Source organism: Microtus pennsylvanicus, chromosome 11 (assembly GCF_037038515.1).
Source record: "Microtus pennsylvanicus isolate mMicPen1 chromosome 11, mMicPen1.hap1, whole genome shotgun sequence".
Taxonomy (NCBI): domain Eukaryota; kingdom Metazoa; phylum Chordata; class Mammalia; order Rodentia; family Cricetidae; genus Microtus; species Microtus pennsylvanicus.
In genome coordinates, this window is record NC_134589.1 from 23,748,241 (window position 1) to 23,769,448 (window position 21,208).

The 21,208-nt window shown below is 46.7% G+C and overlaps 1 protein-coding gene and 1 non-coding gene across 5 annotated transcripts in view; both read left to right on the top strand.

The window, feature by feature from the left end:
• Positions 1–21,208, top strand: part of Ikzf3 (IKAROS family zinc finger 3) — a 91,975-nt gene that overhangs the window by 63,156 nt on the left and 7,611 nt on the right. Inside the window, exons 6-7 of one of the 4 annotated variants that reach the window (XM_075990831.1) lie at positions 1,951–2,067; positions 11,387–11,503. In XM_075990831.1, the coding sequence (XP_075846946.1) occupies positions 1,951–2,067; positions 11,387–11,503 (234 nt within the window). The other 3 variants (XM_075990833.1, XM_075990834.1, XM_075990832.1) reach the window with 3 other exon arrangements.
• Positions 14,555–14,745, top strand: LOC142832100 (U2 spliceosomal RNA). The gene has a single exon (XR_012907185.1). It is a non-coding gene; the product is annotated as a U2 spliceosomal RNA (small nuclear RNA).

Genomic DNA, 21,208 nt, shown 5'->3' on the forward strand with positions numbered 1-21,208 from the left:
CAAGGTGACACTTTTTTTTTTAAAAACATTTAGAATTTCCCTCTTAGAAAAATAAGGCGAATCTTATTTTCAAAATTGGAACCTCGTGTTCTTGATGTTATCTGGCAAATGTTTTAATTTAAGAAGAGAGAGAGAGAGGTTTGTTTTTATGTCAGTCCACATTACTGCTTTGACTAAAGCCCAGTCTCAGAACTACTCACGATTCAGAGTAAGGTTAAACAAGCCGACCTCAGCAAAACCCACGAGAGATCACATGTGGCAGAGAGGGGTTTTCTTTCTTTCTCTCTCTTTCTCTCTCTCTCTCTCTTTCTCATTTGTCAATGTAACAAAATAGTGACAGGTTTGATGGAAAGAAAGAAAAAGAAGATTCTCTTCTGCCCTTTTCAAGCAAAGTGCTGATAAGTCTTTTGAGTCAAATGCCAGAGCACCCAAGTTATACAGAAATAAAAAATGTTTAGCCTTGGAAAACCTGTGATTTAGTTTGGTCTGGGGTTTCATAAGGATCTTCTGAGGGTGCTTTTACTCCCAAAGCATGAAGAATTGGAAAATAAAACATTTCATGATGGAGCCGGAGGGCTCACACTTTTTAGCTTGAGTTTTATCAAAAGATATGGGCAACTTATGAGGAAAACTACTTTTGATTTGTTTTAGAAAATTAGTTGAAGTCATTTTTGCAATTAGTTCTTTTTGATCATTTGTTTTTTTCAGACAGGGTCTCACTATGTAGCAGTGGCTGTCCTGGAACTCACTCTGTAGACCAGGCTGGCCTTGAACTCTGCCCCCAGAGTGCTGGGATTAAATGCATGTGCAGCTAGGCCTGGATACTGCAACTCATTCTTAATTCTGTTATTAAGATGTTCTTTGTTAATCAGCCCTGTCTTTGGCCACGCTTGTTTAAAGCCATTTTACAAGAACGGCCCACATGCTCCAAACATGTCTAGCCCGACCCTAATGCCCATGGACCACCTTATTCCTTACCTATAGTTAGTTGGACATCACAGAGTAGGAAGGATGCCCTCCCGTTCCCGTTAATTTGATGTGAATGAGCATTTTCCCTTGCATACATTGGTCCAAGGAAGTCAAAGGAGGGCATCAGGGCCCCTGGAATTAGATTCAGTATGAATGGTGGCGAGCTGCCCTGTGGGTGCTGGGAACCAAGCCCAGATCCTCTGCAAGAGCAGAGTGCTCTAACCATCAGGCGACCTCTCCAGCCCCAGTGATCTTAACTGCTGAACCATTGTTCCAGGTCCCAAATAATTTGCTTGGTTTTGGTTTTTAGATAGGGTTTCGCTATGTACATCAGCCTGGCCTCAAACTCACAAAGAACATCCTGCCTATGCTGGGATTAAAGGTGTGTGTCACCACACCTGGACCCATTTCACTCTTACCCCACACTACCCTCCTTGAAGAATAAAGGATTCTTCCCTGTCTGTCTGTCTGTCTATCTATCTATCTATCTCTGTCTATCTCTGTGTGTGTCTCTGTCTCTCTTTCTCTCCTCTCTCTCTCAGCCTTTCTTTTTAACTCTAGATCCCCTAGGGCTGGAGTTACAGCCAGTATGAACCACCCCATTTGGGTGCTGGGAACCAAAGTTCAGTCCTCTGGAAGAGCAACCAGTACCCTTCAGTGCTGAGGCATCTCTCCAGTCCTGGGACCTCCTTTAGTTAATGGAAAAGAAGCAAGGTTTGACCCATAGCCAAACACTAAGAAAAGCAACAGTCACCCACTGCAGACCCGTCCATCTGCGATAGGACGCCATCCTTTTAATACACTGGTGGAAGAGCCCCTCCTAGACCATAGTCCTGTTTCAGCTTAGCAGATTTGACAGCGACACAGACTTGGAGGCGTGGGTCTGGCTGGGCCAGCAGCCTCATCCCTAGAGACCAGTGCCTTCTCAGAGCCGGGGTCTCGGTGTGTGGGGTCCCTGAGTGCTCTGTGTCTTCCTTCCAGTGGAGAAACCCTACAAGTGTGAATTCTGCGGAAGGAGCTACAAGCAGAGAAGCTCCCTGGAGGAGCACAAGGAGCGATGCCGTACATTTCTTCAGAACTCCGACCTGGGGGACGCCAGTAAGTTCCACAGGGCCCATTCCCCCCACTTGTCAGTGAGCCTTTGCCCTCCTAGGCGGTGGAGCAGGTTATAGATAGACAGAGCGAATGAGCAAGAAGAGATGGGAAGTGTTGCGGAGAGAAACAGAGCAGGAAGTGCAGGGTAAGGGTGACATCGGGAAGGTGTCCACCAGGTAATGTTCCGGTGGACTTAAAGGCGTGGTAGCGAGCCCCACAGATCACTGGTGATCAGTACGTGCGAAGGTCCTGATGCTGCAACTTGAAGAGATGGAAATACAGCCCATGTGCCTGGGACGGAATGAGCAAAGGGACCCGAAGCCAGAGGGGAAAGGGGAAACTAGATCTTATCAGGCCTCGGAGGCCATTGTAAAGACCTTTGAGCAAAACTGAAAATCTTTGAGCCCAGACAGGTGACATCATTGAACTTCTCATTCGTAAACCGCCACCCTATTTTGTTCCTGAGAATAGACTGCCTTTTGGACAAGCTAGATAGATCTTGGGGAATCCAGCTGGGAGTCTGTGGCAAGAATTCGAGCCAAAGGGAACTGTGTCTTGGCAGGGGTGGGAGTTAGGGTGTTCTGATTCAATGACAGAGCCAGCAGGCTTTCCTGGCTATGGTGATCTCAAAGGTGATGCAGGCTGGGGAGTGGTTAGGGAGGAATCAGGAACACGCTCAAGGATTTTCTCCGTACAGGGCCCAGTGGTGATGTCCTGGTCTGCCCATGGGACTTGCTGTGATGTTTGTACTTGGCTTTGAGGGGTTTCCTATTTTCCCCAGGGATTTGAACTGTATAGCTTCTGGCCCCAGATTTTAACACCGTGTGTGTCCTCCTCCATGTCCAGTGTGGTCTTATTTCTTTCTCATCCTTTCGTTGAGTCAGCCTAAAGCGTTTCTCGAATGGCGTCTCTGGCAGTCAACCTTCGTTCAACCCATTTGACCCTCAACCTGGTTCTTCAGCTTGGGGTGGGGACTTGGTTCCTAGAGCCAAGTCCTTATGGAGAATGGGAGGGATCCTCGTGGACATTGGTCTTTGACTGCAGTAACTGCGCTGGAACACTCTGAGCAGCCTAAAGCAGATGATTACATAGGGTGTCAGAGCAGTGTGAGCATTACGAAAGGCAGAGTGGAAATCCTGAGTGTTCACCCCACGGAGTGGAAAGAAACTTGGGCTTTAGATCAAGGACGCTTCCTGGTTTAGAGGCTGGCCAACTGAAGCCCGTGGTCTTTGCTTGCTTCTACCTTTTATCCTGACGGCATCTTAAGTTTTATCAAGGGTTCTTATTCCGCCTTGTTTCTAAAGAATGCCACTTGCTTATCTTAAGAAAAACAACGATGGCTTGGTGTTTGCCATCTTAAGTGGCATGCTGAGTTGTGAGTTAGTGTTTGCCCGCAAAAGAAACATCTATTCCTACCTTCTCCCTTTGGAGGTGGGAAAACAAAGACTTGTCAAAATCCAGTGACTAACTTAAAAATGACTAGCACTTTAGTTTGCTTGTTTAGTTGGGTTTGTTGTGCACGCAGGCACGCATGTGTACATGCGCACACACATGTGCACGCATGCATTTGTCTGGCAGTATTTTTTATTTTTTTAAACCACATTTTTTTAAAATTCATTTTACATTCCAACCACAGTTCTCTCTCCCATTCCACCTCCTGCTCCCTGTATTTTTTATTTTTAAAATCAATTCATACTCTATAACAGCCAGGTGTGGTGGCACATCCTTTTATCTCAGCAAATAGGAGGCAGAGGCAGGGGGATGACTGAATTTGAAGCCAGCCTGGTCTACAGAGTGAGTTCCAGGACAGCCAGAGCTACGTGTAGAGACTCTTTTAAAAAAAATGACAAAGAATGAAGTAAGAAATAAATAAAGCTGGCAACCACCATCGTTGTCTAATTCCAGAACGTTTGCCACTCCCAAGAGAGACGCCCTGCCTACCACCTCCATTTTCCTGTCTCCGTGACTGGCCACAGCGCCCCTACTTTGGGTCTCTGCTGATTTCCCTGTGCCAGATAATGTCACATAAGTGCAGTCACACACGGGGAGCCTTTTGAGCCTGATCTTCTGACAGACGTAAAGCTTTTGGTTTCAGCCATATTGAAACATGTTCTCAAGCAGTTCACGTATGGACTGACCACAGTGTATTTTCCCAGGCATCGGTTCATTGGTGGGGGATTTACTTTCCATCTTGGGAAATAATAAACTGTATTTTTAACAGTCATATATTACCTGGACAGCAAAAGAAATATACAACATATACTGAAGAGACACACACACGTGTGTGTGTGGTGTGTGTGTATGTGGTATGTTTGATGTGTGTGCGTGTGTGGTATGTGTGTGGTGTGTGTGGTGTGGGGGGGTGGGGTGTGTATATGTGATGTGAATGTGTGTGTGTGCTGTGTGTGCTTGTGGTGTGTGTGTGGTATATGTGTGCCGGGGTGTGGGTGTGTGGTATATGTGTGTGTGGGTGTGTATGTGGTATGTGTGTGTGTGGTGTTTGTGTGTGTGTGTATATGTGGTGCATATGTGTATGTGTGTGAGGTGTATGTGTGTGGGGGGTGTGTGTGTGTATGTGTGTGGGGTGTATGTGTGTGGGGTGTATGTGTGTGGGGTGTATTGTGTGGGGTGTGTGGGGTGTGTGTGTATGTGTGTGGGGTGTATTGTGTGGGGTGTATTGTGTGGGGTGTATTGTGTGGGGTGTATGTGTGTGGGGTGTGTGTGGTGTATGTGGGGTGTGTGTGTGTGTGTGTGATGTCTTGATTCTCCTGGAAATGGGAATAAGGGAATCAGCGATTCTACCCCACATGCAATAATAAAATGATGATTTTTGAAGTAACCCCATGCCATTTTAGGAATTTGAAGTTTAAAAAGTTATCAGAAGTTTTAGGCTGTTCAGAGTGCTGGGGCAGGAGGCACTGAGCGGCCGACAAAGCTAATTTGCATCCATAGGGCTGTTTGATGGATGCGTGCAACAGAATTTAAGTCTCAGCAAAAAAGTCAAGGGTTAACCAAGTCAGCAAATTTGATTGCTTTTTTTTTTCTTTCTTTTTTTCCGAGATAGAGCCTCTCTATGTAGCTCTGACTGACCTAAACCTTCTGCTATGTGTGCCACCTGCCTGGCTTTGATTTCCTTTCTCTCTCTCTCTCTCTCTCTCTCTCTCTCTGTCTCTCTCTCTCTCTCTCCCTCCCTCCCTCTCTCTCTCTCTCTCTCTCTCTCTCTCTCTCTCTCTCTTTCTTTCTTTCTTTCTGACAAGTATGCCATAGTTGTGGTTTTAGGTTACAAAATGGGTAAAGTCACAGCTCAATCAGGTATAAATACCACATGCCTGTTCTATATTTCTGGGTCTCTTGGGTTTTAAATAGTGCCTACACATTTTTTTCCAGGATCCAAATGTAAAGACCTTTTGTTCTAGCTTGAGCCCCTCCTTCACGGGCACCATTTCTTCTGTGCTTTCCATGTCTGTTTCCTTCCTGTAACTAGGAGTCCAGTATGGATGGATACAGTGTTCTATTCCAAGCCTGACCAATGCAGTAATGTTCCCTTAAACTTGAACTTCTGGTTTCTGCCTCCACCTCTCTCCACAGTGAAATTGCAAGCATGTGCCTCCAATGCCCAGTTTGATGTGGTGTTGGGAATAGAACCTAGGACTTTGTGAAGACTAGGTACTCAAGCAGCTATTTCTACTTATTTCCAGCCCCAGGGCAGTACATCCTAAATCTTTATTCCTCATGTCACTTCTAAAACGCTATTTCGGGGCTCCTGTGTGTGGGCTCTCACACAGCAAGTGAGTGTTTACATCAAAACCCAACTGGATGTGGCAGCAGGAGGCTGAGGTGGGAGGGTAGGGTAGCAAGACCCTGGCTCTAAAGAAAGAAAAGCAAGTTAAGCCGTGGTGTAGTGTGAGAGCTGGCCTGGGGACAGAGATGTCTGTCCTGGAAAGCAGGCCTCTCTGGAAGGGGACCGATGAAAGGTCTTTGAGAAAAGACCAGCCTCTGAAAGAACACCAGTGTGCAGAGATAGGACTTCTGTCTTGCTGGTCCTTGCTTTTACTCAGACACAGCTGATTCGGTTCTGCATCATAACCTGTTTGCAAAGATGAGGAAAAGCTCAGCCCCTACCCCTGAAGAATACACAGAGCATTGAGGCACTGGGCTGATAATGGAGACATATGAGTTATTGCAAGTTGAGTTTAAGTCTCTACAGCAGATGCCTTGCAAGAGGGACGTTGTTGCAATATTCCCGCTGCCCAGTGGTGTACAGATGGCCAGAAGGAACAGCAGATGACCATGGCATTCATCTTCTTGATCTTTTTGATGTTACTGTGGCCTCATTTCACACAACTTATACTTGTAGCCAAACCTTTCGTGAATAACCATGAGTTCTAGCAATAATAAGACGTTTTGTTGACGTCGCCGAAGCTCAAGCCCAGGGCCTGGCACATTCTAGACCAGCACTCTGCGGCTGATAACAGCATTTATAAAGTAAGTGACTAAAACCAGCACCTTGAATCCCAGCACTCGGGAGGCAGAGGCAGGGGATCTCTTGTGAGTTCAAAGTCAGCCTGGTCTACAGGGTAGACTCTACATAGACAGTTCCAGGGCTGCATAGAGAGATCCTGTCAAAAAGAAAAAGCCCTAAGCGAATGGTTGATGATGTTTAGTTGTGAGTCTGGGAGTTAAATTTTTTTTCTCCTTTCTCATTGCTTCAGTGGAGCCAATACAAGCACAAGGGTTTCAGGATGAAATCATATTTTGTCATGTAGCTCCACTTTTTCTTCTAAGAGTTAAAAAAAAAAAAAAACAAACACCAAGTCTGTATTCCTAACAGTCTCATTTGACTTGCTCCACAGGGCAACAGTTACATGTAGCTTTTTTGTTTGAACCTGCCTTGTCTTTGATAGCAATCTGTTGTTAGACAATCTCGTTGCACAATGACTCCACTTTGTTCCTGTCTCCATTAGCTGCTGACCACACCATAGAAGAGACCGGATGCAATGGCTGCTTTTAGCTCCATTTAACTCTTCGAGCCCTGATGAAGGATTTTGCAAAAACAAAAGCAGACCATGAACACATAGTCAAAGCTACAATTACTTTCAGGTTTAACAATGTATCACGGAAGCAGTTAACAGTTAAGGCTTGTGCAGGGATTAAAGGCAATTTATTTCTGTAATTGGGGTTATCATGACATTTTATTATTTTTCCAACGTCTCTAAGATCCGTTGCTAATAAAAATTGACCCTTACCTACTCCATAGTAGACAAATGATGTGGAGGGAAATTGTGTCAAGAATTGCAGTCCTGCCCCTGTGCCCACTCAGGTACCAAATGTATCAAAGTCCACCTTCCCAGACCCCCGCCCCCACCCCGGCAACACTAAACCGCTGAACACCACCTAGGAACGGATTTCCTGTTGCATCATTTAGACCCATTATCTTCTTCCCTTGCCACCTTCCCAGACTCGTTTTCTCCCACCTACATCTGTGGGGCTCCTTGTAGCACGATAACAGGTCTAGACTGCCTGAATGGACAGTTGAGTTCTAAAGGCAAGGGAGGACCAGAAGTCAGAAGGCCTTCCTCCCCTTTCGTCTTAAACAATCCCCGAGCTCAGCTAACTCTGACAACCGACTTGGTGTTTAAAAGATGCCCGTTCGGTGGTTTTGTCCATCCACCGTCTGGTGGTTCAGAGGTAAAAAGACACGAAGTCTAGGGAAGAAAGGGGACCCTATTTTGTTGCCTGTTAGCCTTTGTCCACTCCACAGTTGGGAATCAGTTAAGTCTGTGAAGGGGGGAACTCAGGCCCTGGGGTGTGCTCCCGAGTTTGGGAGTGTCAGTATCCTGCCTGACAGCTCTGGGAAGGGTGCAGTGGGCGAGCGGTCTCTCGGTTTCTCACAGGAGGCCTTTCCCACTGAGCAGAGCTGTGGAAGTGGAAAAGCCTTCGCTTGTGCCCCAGATTATCTTTTCACCCATGAACACTCCAGAACGTTCCTCTCTTAAATGTCAGCCATTTGGCCACTGATTGACACGGTGAGAGTTATCTGGAAATGACTGCCAAGACCAGCTTGGTGGGTAACCAGGAATGAGAAGGGTGATGTTATCTCAGAAGGCTGCCATTTAGTGACATGCCCTAATTACAGTTATTTAGGTCAATGTGTCCATGCCTCAGCATCCTCCCAAACATAGAGGATGTCGTTGCATGTGCCCACAAAACTGCTGCTGCTGCTGCTGGGGACTTTGGTGAAACATGAGCAATGACTCCCAAGACATAAGTGGGAAACTGAGGCGTCATGCTTAGGGCAGGTCCCAGGTCATGATTTGGCCATGAGGGGAAGGACTAAAAGGGACCAAACACAGTGGTGAAGTGTGCTCAAAAGTAAAAATTCCCCAAGTATTTGTTATCCTCATTTCGGCCTAAATCATTTCCATAGCAGATACCGGCCTGGTGCCTCTGATCCTCTCCTACGCTCCTAGAGTACACATGGCTACCTTCACCCTACTTCTAAGAAAAAGGAACAACAACAACAACAAAACAGTAATTGTATTGGAAACTGACTTCAAATTCCAGGCGGTCTTTCATCTCTCTGCTCAAGGGACTTTGGCTAGTGCCACATCTGGCGGTGGTTTGTGTGCAAGGAAATAATGCGCATGATCATTTCCTGTTTGGTCATTGTAACCTGTCCCTGGACTGGGCAGAATTTGACCCCCTTCACTCCATAGCAGCGTCCTGTCACCAAGTGCCTAAGTCCAAGGACTTTACCAAGTCTGAAAGCCGCCTGAGCCCCTGGTCCTGAGCGTAATCTTCTCATTTACGTAAATCGGTGTTGACAGCTGGAGCAGATGTGGGATGCGTTTCTTCAGCGTTATTGTTGACAAGAGCCCACGTCAAGTGATGTGGCGTTGCCATTATACTTGTTTTTTCACTTTTGGAGACAGGCTTCCTTTATGACTGATTTTTAAAAACCACACAAAGCTCTGCATTGTATAACACCCGAAACAGTGTTCTTCTGGTGACGGGAAGAAAGTGGAAAATAATTAAGACTTGAAATGATCATTTTCTAATCTGGCATTGGCGCTCTCCGGTCCAGCCTCTCTTGCCCTGGAGATCTTTCCAGGTCATTCATCCCCTGCAAAGGTAGCCAGTGTCCTTTTTTTCTGGACATGTGTCTCACAGACCATGGAATGTGTGCTGATTCTGTATGTTGGAATCTCTTCACATGGCAAATACCTCAGACTCCTCAGCTACAGGACAACTGCAGACAGTTCCCAAACCTGTGCGGGCACTGAGCTAGGGAATATCTCATTCTGCAGATATCAATTTTACCTTTTTAACTCCAGTCCCATAAAAAAAGCACATTTTCTTCTTCCTTAGACACATTAGAAATGTATGACCTTCTAGTTTAGACTTTCGGAAGTGCTCAGACGAAACAGAGATATAATGTCTCAATATGTTTGCTCGGGCAGGGGTGGATGCACCATGGCCCTGGGATCAAGGGCAGCCATCAGTCTGTTTGTATACAGGGTTTTTACTGTTTACTTATTTATTGTGTATGCGTGGTCTATGGATATGTCCACGTTTGTGTGTGTCTAGGTGTGCCTGGAGGCCAGAAGTCGATTTTGAATGTCTTTCTCAATCACTGTCCACCTTAGTTCTTGAAACAGAGTCTCTCATTGAGCCTGGACAAGCTAGAATGTCTGGCTAGCGAGCCTCTGGGTTTCCTGCTATCGCTGCTTCCCCAGTGCTGGGATTACAGGCTTGGGCTCTTTAGGTGGGTCCTGGGGATCCAAATTCAGGTTCTCGTGCTTATATAGCAAGCATGTCACAGGCTGAGACATCTCTCTGGTCCAGTTTTTACATTTTAGCAGAGATGTGGAGCAGAGAACACTAATATAGAAAGGGGCTGTGCATCCCACAGATTTAAAAATAGTTGCCGCCGACATGAACGTAGTAGTGCAGGTGTGTAATCCCAGGACTTGAGGTTTGGGGCCATTCTTGGAGCTGTGAAACAGAAAGACCCTGCCTCAAAGGTAATAATGATTGCAAATGGTCACACACAGTGTTTACTCTTTGCTTTTTCTACAGAAATTCTTTACTGGTCCTTGACTCCAGCATTATGAAGTTTTGGGCCTTCTGTTTATAGCAGCTAGTGCGTTCTCACTCTTTAGACGTGGTGTCTCGTTGGTTACCGCTGGCTGTTCCAAAGTAAATTACATTTGTTCCACTTCACTATTTAAGCGTATTGGCGTTATTTTTATATTCATCTAGTGCACTGAAATTCTGGCTGATCCCCCTCCCCAGTTTCACATGCTAGCCTAGGATGTCCTGCAACTCACTGTGTAGCAAACTCATGGCCTCCTCTTGCCTCAGTCTCCCAAGGATTGGGACTATAGGCATGAGCCTTGTCGTCCTGTTATGGCTGCCTTTAAAAATCATCCGGGAACTTGGAAAGCACGCTTGTCCTGGCCCCACCGCAGAGTGAAGGGGAAGCTGCCTGTGGATATCTAAGTGTGTACCAGGCAATCAGGCTGGACTAATTCACAGCCAGGTCTGAGAACTCCAGCCCGTGCCACTCAGATGTCTGTCTGTGGGTCCATAACCAATCCACACTCTCGGGCAGTTCCTATTGTCATTTTTTTTTCATTAGGAATACAATAGAAATGCCGTATACTGATTGCCCTTTAATTTTCAAACAACAGTGTGGCTCAGGGACACGGTAATGGAAACAATTTTGAGATGTGTGGAGAACCTATGAAGCAACACACGGAACCCAGAGAAACGGAATTTGAAAGATAAGAACTGAGAGAAACGTAGTGAAGAAAAAAAATGACTCAGTATTTCAATACCCAAATCACTGGGTAGATTTCTTGCTATCTGGGCGAGTGTATCTATTTTCAAAAGTCTATTACCATAGCCAGAGCGGTGAATCTGGGGCACCGTGCCTTTTTTTTTTTCAAAGTTGTTAAGAAGAATTATATCAGGGTGCAGGTGTCACATGCAGTTACTCAGAATCAGAAAGGAGCTGCCGGGGGTGAAAGGGCCTCCATCTATCTATCTTTTTGCAACCAACCACGTCCAAGCTGTTTCTTCAATACTTCCTCTTGCTAATGAAGGTACTAGCTGGGGATGAGTCGGGCTTTCCCATCTCAGCATAAGACTGCAAGATTTGAATGTGCCCCAGAATCGGTCTCACTGACCACAGCAGGTACCCAGGGCAGGAAATCGAGCAGGACCCACAGGTAATGACAGCCCCGTGCATCAGCCCCCCAACCCCTTCCCCATTCTCCCCATGTACCAATGTATTCCTCTCCCTCTTCTTCCAAACCAGCAAGTGTGGAGGCAAGACACATCAAAGCGGAGATGGGAAGTGAAAGAGCGCTCGTTCTGGACAGATTAGCAAGCAATGTGGCAAAACGGAAAAGCTCAATGCCTCAGAAATTCATTGGTAAGGATGCACGGCCCTTTCTTGCTGCTGCTAGCAGATAACTTGACTGAGATAACATGGGGATGTTTTTACCGCACTTGCCTCTCCTAGTGCTGTCTGTTAAAAACGGGTTTCCATTGTGTTCTTATTCGCTGTGGTCGGTTCGTTTTGATGGCTCCAGTACATAGAATTAAAAATATTATCTGAGGATTCTTAGCTTCAAAGCAGGGGAACATTTGGTATTGTTTCTTAAATGGAGTTGGTGTTATAGATGCTGTTCCTTCCTCTTCCCTCTGAATGACATCTGTTGCATAGATTTATGCAACTTGCACCAGTAAAATGTTCAAGATAGCATCTTGGTAAAATTTTGTAATGATATGTTACAAGTTGGTTCTGTTAGCATGCTCTCACTTTTTTTTTAATGTTCTAAAACTTATCGCCATATTTTCTTGAATTTGATTGAGAGCTCGCTTTAACAGAAAGTGGTTGGAGAAAAAACGTGGACTTAAATAACTCAATTTGACTTGATCGCTTGTCTTACTGAAGTTAGTTTTTATGTCGTTGGTTTTCACATTGTCAGAAGCCACTGCAGACCAAGATGACTAACAGACAGTTACGTCCACTTAAGTGTTGGGGACTTGCAAATGGTGGGGATATTTCATGATTGCCCAGATGTTTGCACACTCGTGACCACAGTATTAAAATAGATCTGGAGTTGCAAGCAGCTTAGGTGAGTGTGTCAGTTTTATTATTAAGTTGGATGCTGGCGGTGTTGAGCAAAAATAGTTATCACGTGAATAAAACTCTTCCTCGGCACTAATAACATTTGTCAATATCTCTTTGTAAAGCTGCTTGCTGCTTCTGAAGTCTGACTTTTGTCTTCTTGTATTTATTCTTCTTAGTAGCTTTTATACATCCCAATTGCCTGTCTGCTTTTAACTCTGAGATTATTCCAGTATAGGTAGCACTTTATAAGTAGACATTCAATTGAATTCTATGTTGAAAGAATCCATAGATTTTGAAATTACTGAAGTTGGTATTTCTGCTTATCTACTTTGCTGTTACTAGTTGGATATCTTTTGCATGCTTTCAGTCACTTCAAGAATAAATTGTAGCACGTGTCTTTAATTGCAGCACTCACAAGACAGAGACGGGTAGATCTCTGTGAGTTTGAGACCACTCTGGTCCACATAGTGAGTTCCAGGCTAGCTGAGGCCATAGAGAGAGACTCTGTCTCCAAAAGAAAAGCATGTGGTCATCAATGAATAAAATGTAATCCAAGGGTATGGTGGGTTATTCCTACATCCCTAGCACTTGAGAGGTAAAGGCCAGAGGATCAGGAGTTTAAGGCTATAAACACCACATAGTAAGTTTGGGGCCAGCCCGGGCTATATGAGAGACCCTATCTTAAAAAAAGGAAGGAAGGAAGGAAGGAAGAAAGAAAGAAAGAAAGAAAAGAAAGAAGAATCTGTCTGTCAGTGAACCCATCCCTAAATCATGTCAGACTGAAGTTGGTGTGTTTCAGTTTAAGGAGCTTCCCTTCTCTACTCGTTTTACCTCCCCTTGAGGAGACACATCAAGGGGGATGTGGAGACTTCCACAGACAGTCTATGCCCAGAGGATCAGTCAGGATGCCAAGGCATTACCTGTGTACCTTTGGACCTTACTTGTGTGAGTGGACACTGATGAACTCAGAAGAAAGCCGGGGTTATCCGGCTCTGCAAGGAAATCTTAGCTGGAGGACTGTTTAGACTCTAGAAATGGCCAAAGCTGATGTGGGAGGAGCATGGGATGAGACGGGCAAGGAAGTCCAAGTAATGAGTCTCAGTTTCAGCCCAGAGAACTAAAATCTGAGAGAGAGTACCTCGTCCTCACAGTTGGCTGAGCCAATGGCTGAGGCCAAGCCCTACTTACTGTGGTAGGTTTTTGTTTGTCTGTTTTCATGTTCCCTATGTCCAGATCCTCTTGGCTCTGCTGTTGCCATCCAGTGGTTTCTGATGATAGGATTTCAGACTCTGCAGACATGGACTTTGGAAGGTCTGCTTTCTCTCTTTTCTGAACCACCGCATCTTCTGGGAGCTAAAATTGGGAACTTGGCTTAGTTAACTCTTTTTGTTTGTTAGTAAAGCTTGTTCTTTGACAATGTCATATTCGTGTACGTACCTGGTTACTCTCCTGTGGGCTCTCTCTTATCCCCACCCTCACCTCTGCCAGCTACCCCTCCCCCTTCCACAGACCTCTTTCCTGTATTCACGAGTTTGGTTTCCTTTAGTGTCCCATAGAGGTCATCTGGGGCTGTCTGTGTGTCCAGTGGGCTCACCGGGGTTTATTAGCTGGGCAGAGCTGCTCTTGAAAAAGCAGCTTCAGAGCCCAGAATAACTGAGGGCTTCCCTACCCCTCCCCCGTCCACCCTCACCCCACCGCCTTTTTCGGTATATGGTGGTATAGCACAATGAAGGGACACTTACCTGTGTTTCGCAGCCACTTAGGAAAATCCCAGAATGCTTTCTGGACCTCTGTTTACTCATCTGTGAATGAGAAAACGAACCAGATGATGGAATGGCCAGAGGCCCCTCCCATACACGGGAGATGAACTAGAAATGTCAGGCAGAACCAGTCTGTCTTCAAGACAGCCTGATCGTGTAATGCTGGCAGCCTCTTCTCCAGGCTCTGAAGATAGAGTACTTGTGCCATACACTAGTGTCAAGTTTTGAGGTGGTGTTTGTTTGGAGGATGGCTCCTAGGGACCTCATTGATTTGGGGTAAATGCAACATTCCCAGTCCTTGAAGGTTTGTGATGGTTAGGTTTTTTTTTTTTTCTTGAGGAAAAAACATTACTACAGCTCAGACTCTAAATAAATAATCACATCTCCTCACATGCATATATGCACTTGGGACAAGCTTCTGGTCATTCATCACACAAATAGTAACCTGGGGGTGGCAGGGGGTGGGTATCACGTGTGTCTGTAACCTTAGCGTTTAGGAGGTGTAGGGAAAAGGATTTAGAGGTCGAGACCATCCTTTCAATGCCAAGGACGCCTGCATGAGATCTGCCTTGGAAAGGAAAGAAACGATGCTTCTCGGTCCTTTGGCTAAGAGCAAGTGCAGCGTCTGCTCTTATCAACTTAGTATCTGATATGTCCTCTATCCGAGGACAATTTATTAAATGGATTTTTGGAGCTGGGACTTGGGATGGAAGCTTACTCCGCCCACTCCACAAACTGACCTTGTATTGCAGTACCTTCAGGATCAGTGCAGGGAAGAAATAAAAGAGAGTTTTCTTGTCAGACACATGGTACTCGATGACTCCTATCCTAAGCCTATGCTCATGAGATGTTTTTTTAGGACCCTCCAGAGTCAGACAGAGCTCTGTGAGTTCCAGGTCAAAGAGTTCTGGGTCAGGAAGAGCTAGATAGTGGGACCTTGTCTCAGAGGGGAGGAGGGGCTGCTCAAACTTGAGGACCCTTTCTGCAGTCACCTCCCCCCACAGAAGCCACATAAAAGCTTTTGTAATGCCATCAGGAGACAGGCAGGTCTAGTCAGCGGCTTCTCTGACCAAACTGGAAGCTCAGGTTCAGTGCGAGACTGGCTCAAAAAATAAGAGGGGAAATGATCAAAAAAGACAGCCAAGGTGGACCTCTGGCCTCCACTTGCACATAGGTGGACACACGCATGCACGCATGCGCACACGCACACCAGGGTGTTCACGAACACACTAAAAAAAGAAAAAGAAAAAACATTTAAAGGGGAAACTCCTTGGATCGTTTAGCTAAACCAACTGTTGTGCTAGAAAATGCTGGAATCACGGGAGGGAAAACAGGATGTCCCCTGTGGCAGGCATCATATGAAATGCAGCGTCAGGAGCCCAGGCTACTGTCCCCTCCCTCTCTTCTCTCTCCCCCCTTTTCTCTCCAAGGCACCATTTTCTAAAAAGCTCCTGCCGCCAGGGAAATGGCACCGAGTGGGCTGTGACGAATGAGTCACCCCCTTTAATCCTTGCTGAGAGTGAGCACACCACTCACACACCAGCCCTTGCTGCCCTGGCCTCTTGAACCATGAGGGCAAAGGTCAAACCGAGCCCTCAGGTTAGCTGACCCTTTTTCTCGCAGGGGCAGTGTGTCTCATCCACATCAAGACGATTTCTTTCCAAATGACAAGGCTAACTTGCCTCTAGCGTCCTAACCTGAATCCCGTCCTGTTATGCGTGATGTTTGCCCATGCTTTGGGTCAGGCTAGCCTCAAATAGTTGGCCCGGAGTAGAGGGTGGATTTCTCTCCCACAAGGAGGAAAGACATCACTTGCTTCTGACTTTTCCTTTTTCCTGGTTTTCATTTTTTTCCCCTTTGGGAGCAGGACTCACCACATCTTTTGAAAAAAAAAATTACGTGTTACATTACTAACGAAAGTTCCCGTGTTGAAAAGATCATTAAAAAAAAAAAAGATTTTTGTCACTGGTGGTAAACATGTAAGTGAGGTTTTGACACTTCTGCAGGCACCATCAGCCTTCTCTGTGAAGAGCTGGGATGAAAAACTCACCTACTTTGGTTAGCGGAGGAGCAGGAAGCAGTTTAACCCCTGTTAAAGGGTAGCAAGCCTCCTTCCCCACCCCCCATGCCCCCGGTTCTGTATGCATTATGGTGTCTACACATTTAAAGGATGTTGGGAACCTCCAGAGAAGCCCTTTGACTCAGGAAGGAGTCAAAGCCGTGGGGAGACACAGCTAGACAGAGCAGGGCCAGACCCAGCTCTGCGTGGTGCTGCAGTCTGGGGTGGCCCTCCTTCCCCAGGAAGTCACTAGAGCAGCTCATGGCACCTGTGCTGAGGGAGCTTTGGGTAGCCAGAAGTTTGGTCCCTGAGAGCTGGTAGCAGGGAAACCCCGCAGGCTGTTGTTCTGTGTCCAGAGTATGTCCCCTTGAGAAAAGAACTGTCATGGCCTGTGGTTCCTTGTGGACAGATGACATCAAGCAGCATGTCTTATGTGAAGCACACATATGACATCACACTCTGACATCACAGACGACAGAGACCCCTGCAGCAACACAAGGCAGTCTGCAGCTCGGCCCCCTGCCTGTCCCACCCCGAGTGTTTGCTCTCTCCCCATTCTGGCTGCTGCCTGACTCCTGGCTCCCAGAGTGAATGTTAGTAAAATTCCAGTTTCTCTTAGGTTAAGATTAGCATCCCCACAAACGCGGGGCACCCCACTTTCCTTGCTTGTTTCCCTGCCCTCCCTCCCTTCCTTCCTTCTCTTTTCCTTCCTTCCATGCCTGCAGGAAAGTGAGTGAGATACTTATGAGATATAACAGGAGGAGGCAACAGGAGACAGACTAAAGTGACCTGAGAAACCTCAAGACTCAAATAAAGTCCGTGTGTTTCCACTACCCAGACACTGACTGTAATGTTGTATTTGCAGCGGTTTTCTGGAATTCAAATCCTGTTTGCCTTCCTCTTTAGATGATAAAACCCCTTTTAGTTGCTCCTCAGTAGAGTGAAATCTAAGACTTGCCTCTCCTACTCCAGCAATGCAGCCCACCCAGCCTCCATGAGCTGTGCCTTCTCCACGCTTCTCTGGACACTTTCCCACTCCTGTGCAGCGCTTTCCACGTTCTGGGTCTGGATGTCCTCCCTCCTCCCGCATCCCTGTCGCTGGTCCTCCTTGTGCCCATTCCTTCTCTGCACAGTGCAGAGTTCTACCTCTTGCTGTGGCTGCCTCCACCACCACCTCTGACTCCCAGGACACCCAGAAGGATAGATTCGTATGTACCCATGCTATGTAGCACATCTTTGGAGTGTCTCACAGTTTCCTCTCCCCGCTCTCTTTTCTACAAAATACTTGGTTCCTCCATGAAGCCAGTGTGGAGGATGCTGCCTCGTAATCAAGTAATATCAATGCTGCATCTCGTCTGTGGGACTGCAGTGATGTCTGGATGTCTCAGAGCATAAATAGCAACCACAGGAGTGCTTGTGTGTGCCAGGCGCTCTGTGAAGCACCGTGCAGACATCCCAACTCTGCATCATCGATGCTTCTCGATGTGTGTGCTTATGATTGGGAGGGAAAAAAAGAACAAAATGCCACAGTTGTTGCCACTAAATGCCCTCTGCCATGCTTTGGGAACTATCCCAGCTGAGTATCTGAAGCCACTGCCTATGGAGGGCTGAGCCACCACGGGCAGGAAAGCCTTTAGCGTGTGATTCTTAGATTGTGCCCTGGTGAATGGAGATTCACTGTGGACAACCTTGGAAAAGTGAAGCCTCTTGTCTGGGCTCTCAGTTCCTCGTCTGTCAGAGATGACAGTCCAACTTAAGAGCTTTTAACCTTGCAGGACTGATGAAGTGGGATAGTGAGCTAAGTCTCCGGCACGACACCCGGTACTGTAGGACCACAATAAATGTATTTATCCTTAGTATCTTATCTGTAAGGTGCTGTGTGGACCGGAAGAGAAGGGATTTGACCGTGGATCTAGTCCCTAGACCCTGAGGACAGAGCTCTAAGTTTATGTGCCCACTTTGTGATTCTAGGCTTCCAAGTTGACAGTCAAAACCAACAACCATGTCCCCCCCACCAGCACCACCATGGCATCCATACAGGTGGGCAGCTGTCCGTTTGAGAATTACCAAAATACAGGTTGAACACCTTTAAGAGGGTTCTTAAGGGAGGGGTGACCCAACCTGGCAAGCTCGGCTTCTGCATTTAAGACACATTGTTGCCGTTTGTGTTTTCATCAGAAGAAAACCTCTGTTCCTCCTGAATCTGTTAAACATGAATCACCGAGAGGCGTGGTTCGAGGTGACTAGATCCGGACCCGAGGCTCTGAGCAGCCTTGGAAGCAGTTATGCGCTTGTGGTTTGACTAACCTTTTTTATGAGTGTGTTACTCAAGAAACGTGAGCTATTGGCTTTTCGATTACCGTAGCCTACCTCTTCTGAGTTTCATACACATTGAGTCATCGGTCCGCAGGCAGGTGACAGATTGTCATCTGCAGTGATCAGGTTACGGTAACTGGGAGATGAGGGGATCTGATCAGGGCGAGCCCTGTGCGCGTGAAGATCTGAGTCGCTCGCTCACCTCTCCACCTTGAACAATGGCCTGCGCTAACCACACAGCTCACCTCTTTCCACCCCACCCAGGGACTTGTCTCCCCCTCCTGCTTTGCCTCTTTCCACTCAGCTGTTTGCTGAAAGGTGCTGTGGGTTGTGTGGATTGTGAATTCACCAGCTTGGGTAAGGAAAGCACAAAGCACACCCCTGGGAGAAAGGATGGAACAAAAGGGGGTGTGTCTACCCAGCCCTGGAATCCTTCCCAGAGCATCTCTTGGATGTCTCCTGGTATTTAGGAAGTTTGACAGGGCTAGCCACACTGAGAAACTGTCGATGACCTTGAAAAAACTAAGGTACCAGATTTCATCATCCCTGCGTCATTTCCAGGGGAATGAGTGTGTGTGAACTCAGCTTTGCCTGTTCTTCACGTAACTGCTGCAGCCAGCCGTCATCAAGGGAGCTGGGAGTAAAATCGCCACCGTTGGTTACTATGGCAAACACATCCATTTCTGTCGTTTCCTAGTGAGCTGCCAAGTTAGGGCATTTTTCTTTTCTTTGTTTTCTTTTTTTCTCTCAGACATTAGCTTAGAAAGTACCATGTCTGTAAGGTGGTGGGGATACATGTGCGCAAACGCATCTGCTGGACCGGATCTCCTGGCTGGCCTTCTCGCCTCCAGCCTTGTTCTGGCATGTCTCACACGTTACTGTTACCTGCACCACAGCCCCCTTTCCACAAAGGCATTTGGCGTTTGCTGTGTGGTTGGTTATTTAGACTACTGAGTCTATCATTTGGCCCTACTGTGTGTTTTCAAGGGCTCTCTGATTCGTTATAATACTCGGATTGGACCTGCGGCCTCATGCATGCTAGACAAGCCCTCTACCATTGAACATATCCCCAGACCTGTTTTGACTTTTGGAGACAAAGATTCACAAAGTTACCTGGGCTGACCTTGAATTCCCTCTGTAGCCAGATCTTTTTTTCCCACAATATGGGACAGCACACAGGACATTCATAGACTTTGGTCCCCATGAAAAGAATACTAGGTCCAGTAAGATGGCTCAGTGGACGAGGGTACTTTGGTGTCAAGTTTGGCAACCAGAGTCCTAAACCGAGGTCCCATGCGGTAGAATGAGAGAAGAGATACCCACAAGTTGTCCTTTGACCTCAACAAGCATGCCGTGGCACCGATATGTACCCCCTTATATACAAAACAAAGTTAGGAAGGAAAGAAGGAAGGAAGGAAGGAGGGAAGGAGGGAGGGAGGAAGGGAGCAAGGAAGGAAGGAGGGAGGAAGGAAGATCATGCTGGCATGTGCCAGGTGTTATGTAGGTACCTGGCACTGTCCTTACACTGACCCTGTGAGGGGTTACTGGGTTCATTTCACTCAAGGTCATGCAACCAGTAGCCGCTGGAACCAGACTTAAACGGGTCCAAACTAGCCCAGGTAACTACAGCACATCTCTATCACCGAAGCTACCCCAGTGTAGGGACGGACGTTGTAGTGTGAGACTACTGAAGTCTGAGAAACCCTTTATACAGCTCTCTCTTCCTGTTCCTGTCCTTTCAGCCTTCATCTTCTCTTCTCCCTCAGACAGAACAATCCAGAACCTGCCAGTTCATCAAGACCCTCCTCAAGAGTTAGATTTCTCCAGGACTGGAGAGGTGGCCTAGTGGTTAAGAGAATACTGGTTGTCCTTCCAGAGGACCTGGGTTCAGTTCCCAGCACCCACATGGCAGCTCACAACTATTTTTAATTCCAGTTCTAAGGGACCTACCACCCATGGCAAAATACCAACGTGCATAAAGTAAAAAAAAATAAATTTTTAAAAAAGAGATTTTTTTCCCAAGAATTTGTTTCCTCTCCAGAGTCCTTCCAAAAGTTTTGCGTTCCCTTAATGTTAAAATATACAGTTGATACCAAACGGCCTCACTTTGCCTGTATGAGATTTTATAACACACCCCTTTTTGATTTTTTTCCATCATGACTGCAGTTTCCCCTTCTTTCTCTCCCCCTAGTCCATCCCTCACCCCAACCCCTATTTATTCCTCCTCCATTTCTCTTCAGAAAAGGACAGGCCTCCCATGGATGTCATCCAGCCGTGGCATATCAAGTGAGACTCGGCACCTCCTCTCCTACTAAGACAACATGAGACAGCATGGTAGAAAGGGTCCCGAAAGCAGGCAATGGTGCCTCCCTCTCTCTCTCTCTCTCTCTCTCTCTCTCTCTCTCTCTCTCTCTCACACACACACACACACACACACACACACACACACACACACACACACACAAACCCAAAACAGAATATGAGGTCCTTGCCTGGTTCAAACCTCAAATGGGACGCTTAGAATACAATCACAAGCTCCATAGGTGGGCAGCCCTTCTGTGACATTCATACCATAGTTTAGCTCCAGTTTTAGGCCTAAGCATCTTGTTTCTGCCCTGCTAGAGTGGAGACCACTCAAGGATAAACACTGAGTCCCCATCCCTGTTTTCTCACCGTGCCATTTTCTTTCTTTCTTTTCTGAACCCTTTTCTGTGAGGCAGTGACAAGTTTGGAACCCTGGCAAGGCTAGGGAATGTTACAAAAGAGAAGGACCCAGCACTTCAAACCCCTCCAGGATCCAAAGTCAGCACAGCTACTTAGAAACCACATTGGCATTGTCCCGTCTCCCATACTGTAGCATTGGAG